The sequence below is a fragment of the Malus domestica genome, chromosome 03 (assembly GCF_042453785.1).
Source record: "Malus domestica chromosome 03, GDT2T_hap1".
NCBI lineage: Eukaryota > Viridiplantae > Streptophyta > Magnoliopsida > Rosales > Rosaceae > Malus > Malus domestica.
In genome coordinates, this window is record NC_091663.1 from 8,484,440 (window position 1) to 8,486,603 (window position 2,164).

The following is a 2,164-nucleotide window of genomic DNA, read 5'->3' on the forward strand; positions in this document are numbered from 1 at the left end:
CCATATCAATTGATGTGGTTTTATGGTTTGAAGCCGTGTATTGGTCTTGTTCGTCATTGGAACACTCCTCTGACAAGTCATTTTCTGAGTCGAATTTTGACTCAGAAACTTGAACTCTTTCTTCTAGGCTTACTACCACACTTTCAGTCTCGACCGAGACAACAGGTGGCCTAGGTGTTTCTTCGGCCAAATGAACAATTTTTTTAGGCCAAAGTCTGATTGTGGCCGAAGCGGAAAATTGCTCCTCAGCCTTTAGACTTAATCATTTTTCAAATGGAATTGATCTGTAGTAAAAAAAATGTAAGGAAAACGTTCTTCATCTAGCCAGGCATTAAATCGAGCCCTGTCTTCGTTTACCCATTGCTCTTGTAGGGTAACAGGAGCTTTTATTCTCAACATGTTGGCAAATGATTTTTGCCATGCATGGATTAATTGCATCCTAATCACATCACCATCCTAATCACATCACCATCTTTCACATTTATCCCATGCATGGATTAATTGCATGAAATTAATCCAGTATTAGCTGCATTGCTAGATACAAAATATCCCATCATCATTCAAATTGGGATTTAGATAAATATCAGGTATAAATAATTTAATATATTACTAAGAGATAATATCATGATTAAAATCACAATATCATTTCTTAATAATAATTAAAAACCATTTGTACCACTTTATTTTTCAACGGTCTAAAATCATGCTCATTCAACGGCCTTGATTGCGGGGGCTAATAGCATAAATCTGAGTCTAAACAATTATCCAACTAAGCATATGCGCATGCTCACAACTATAAAAAGAAAGGAGGTCATTGATATGTTGATCAGCAAAGATTCAAAGCACACAGAAAATATATAGATCCGATTTAACATAAGTGAGAGACAATGTCGAATAAAGAAGCGAAAAATGAGAGGACAGATCCTGTAAAGGATGACAAGAAACCTGCAAAGGATGACAAGAAACCTGTAAAGGATGACAAGAAACCTGAAAAGGCTGGCGCTAGCGATGGCACTGGCGGTGGTGGTGGCGGTGGTGGCGGTGGTGGTGGAGGTGGCGGTGGCGGTGGAGGTAGCAGTGCAGGTGCCGATGGATATACCGGTGCTGGTGGATATGCCGGTGCCGGTGGATATGGCGGTGCAGGTGCCGGTGCCAGTGCCGGTGCCAGTACCGGTGCTCGTGCCAGTGGACATCCTGCTCGAAATGACAGTGCCAACAAATAAATAAGCCAGCTGAGGGATTCAACGACGTTGGCAACTACTACTGAATAGGCCCTTAAGAGCCGATCCTAAATAAGAGGGATTTAACCTCGTTGCATGCATGATTGTAATTAAACATATTGCCTAAAATAAGAGCCCATCCAAAATCCGAGGTTTATAGCAAGACCTCTAAATTTGTGTGTAATATCGTTACTATAATAAATTGCTGTTATTTTCACTCCAATATCTTATCTCTATACTTACTTAGTTAAAATTTTAATTACAAGTTTGTCTATTTATAAAATGATTGATAAAGACTTTAAAGATAATATACATGGTTCTTTAAGAGGAGAGATCCCATTTTAGCCATATATCAGACCTCGCAATGAACTCGTTATTCGCTAATACGAAAATCAAATGCCAGGAGAAAGAGGAAGAAACTTGCTAGCTCTTTCCTCCCCTCTGGCAGCTGTGGTTTTGCTTGACATGATTTATATTTGTGGATAAAGCAGAGCTTCTTTTGAAGTATATGGTCGTGGTGATGCCCTTCCCAATCACGTACTATGAGTACTGTAGGAGGGGCAATTTGCTAGAAGCTATCAAGCTGTGGGATGTTATGCTAGTTAGGGGTCTGAAACCTGATATTTTAGCATACAGCTTTTTATATATGGTTGTTGTGTGACTGGAGAACTAACCAAGGCTTTCGAGTTGCGTGATGACATGATGAGTAGAGGATTGAAGCCAAATCGAGTTACATATAACACACTCATCCGTGGGACTTGCCTGACAAGTTAGGTTCTGTCCATCAGCTGCAACTTATGCAGGAAGAGTCGTTCTTTTGTTGTATACGGATTACGGAACCAGGCATGCTTTCAATACATCGCGGAGCCATGATGATTGATGGTTCAACATTCACATTTTGTTTTTAGATTAGATACACACACATCTAACTTGACAACATGACC

At 40.0% G+C, this 2,164-nt stretch overlaps 1 protein-coding gene across 1 annotated transcript; it reads left to right on the forward strand.

Moving 5' to 3' along the window:
• The first annotated feature begins 887 nt into the window (after window positions 1-887).
• On the forward strand, window positions 888-1,223 carry LOC139194635 (putative glycine-rich cell wall structural protein 1). Its single transcript, XM_070819523.1, has one exon. It carries the CDS (start codon window positions 888-890, stop codon window positions 1,221-1,223), a length of 336 nt encoding a protein of 111 aa, XP_070675624.1.
• Window positions 1,224-2,164: the final 941 nt, after the last annotated feature.

Bases quoted from the DNA above. Each gene is read 5' to 3' on its own strand.
- LOC139194635 (XM_070819523.1), top strand. From the start codon at position 888: ATGTCGAATAAAGAAGCGAAAAATGAGAGGACAGATCCTGTAAAGGAT.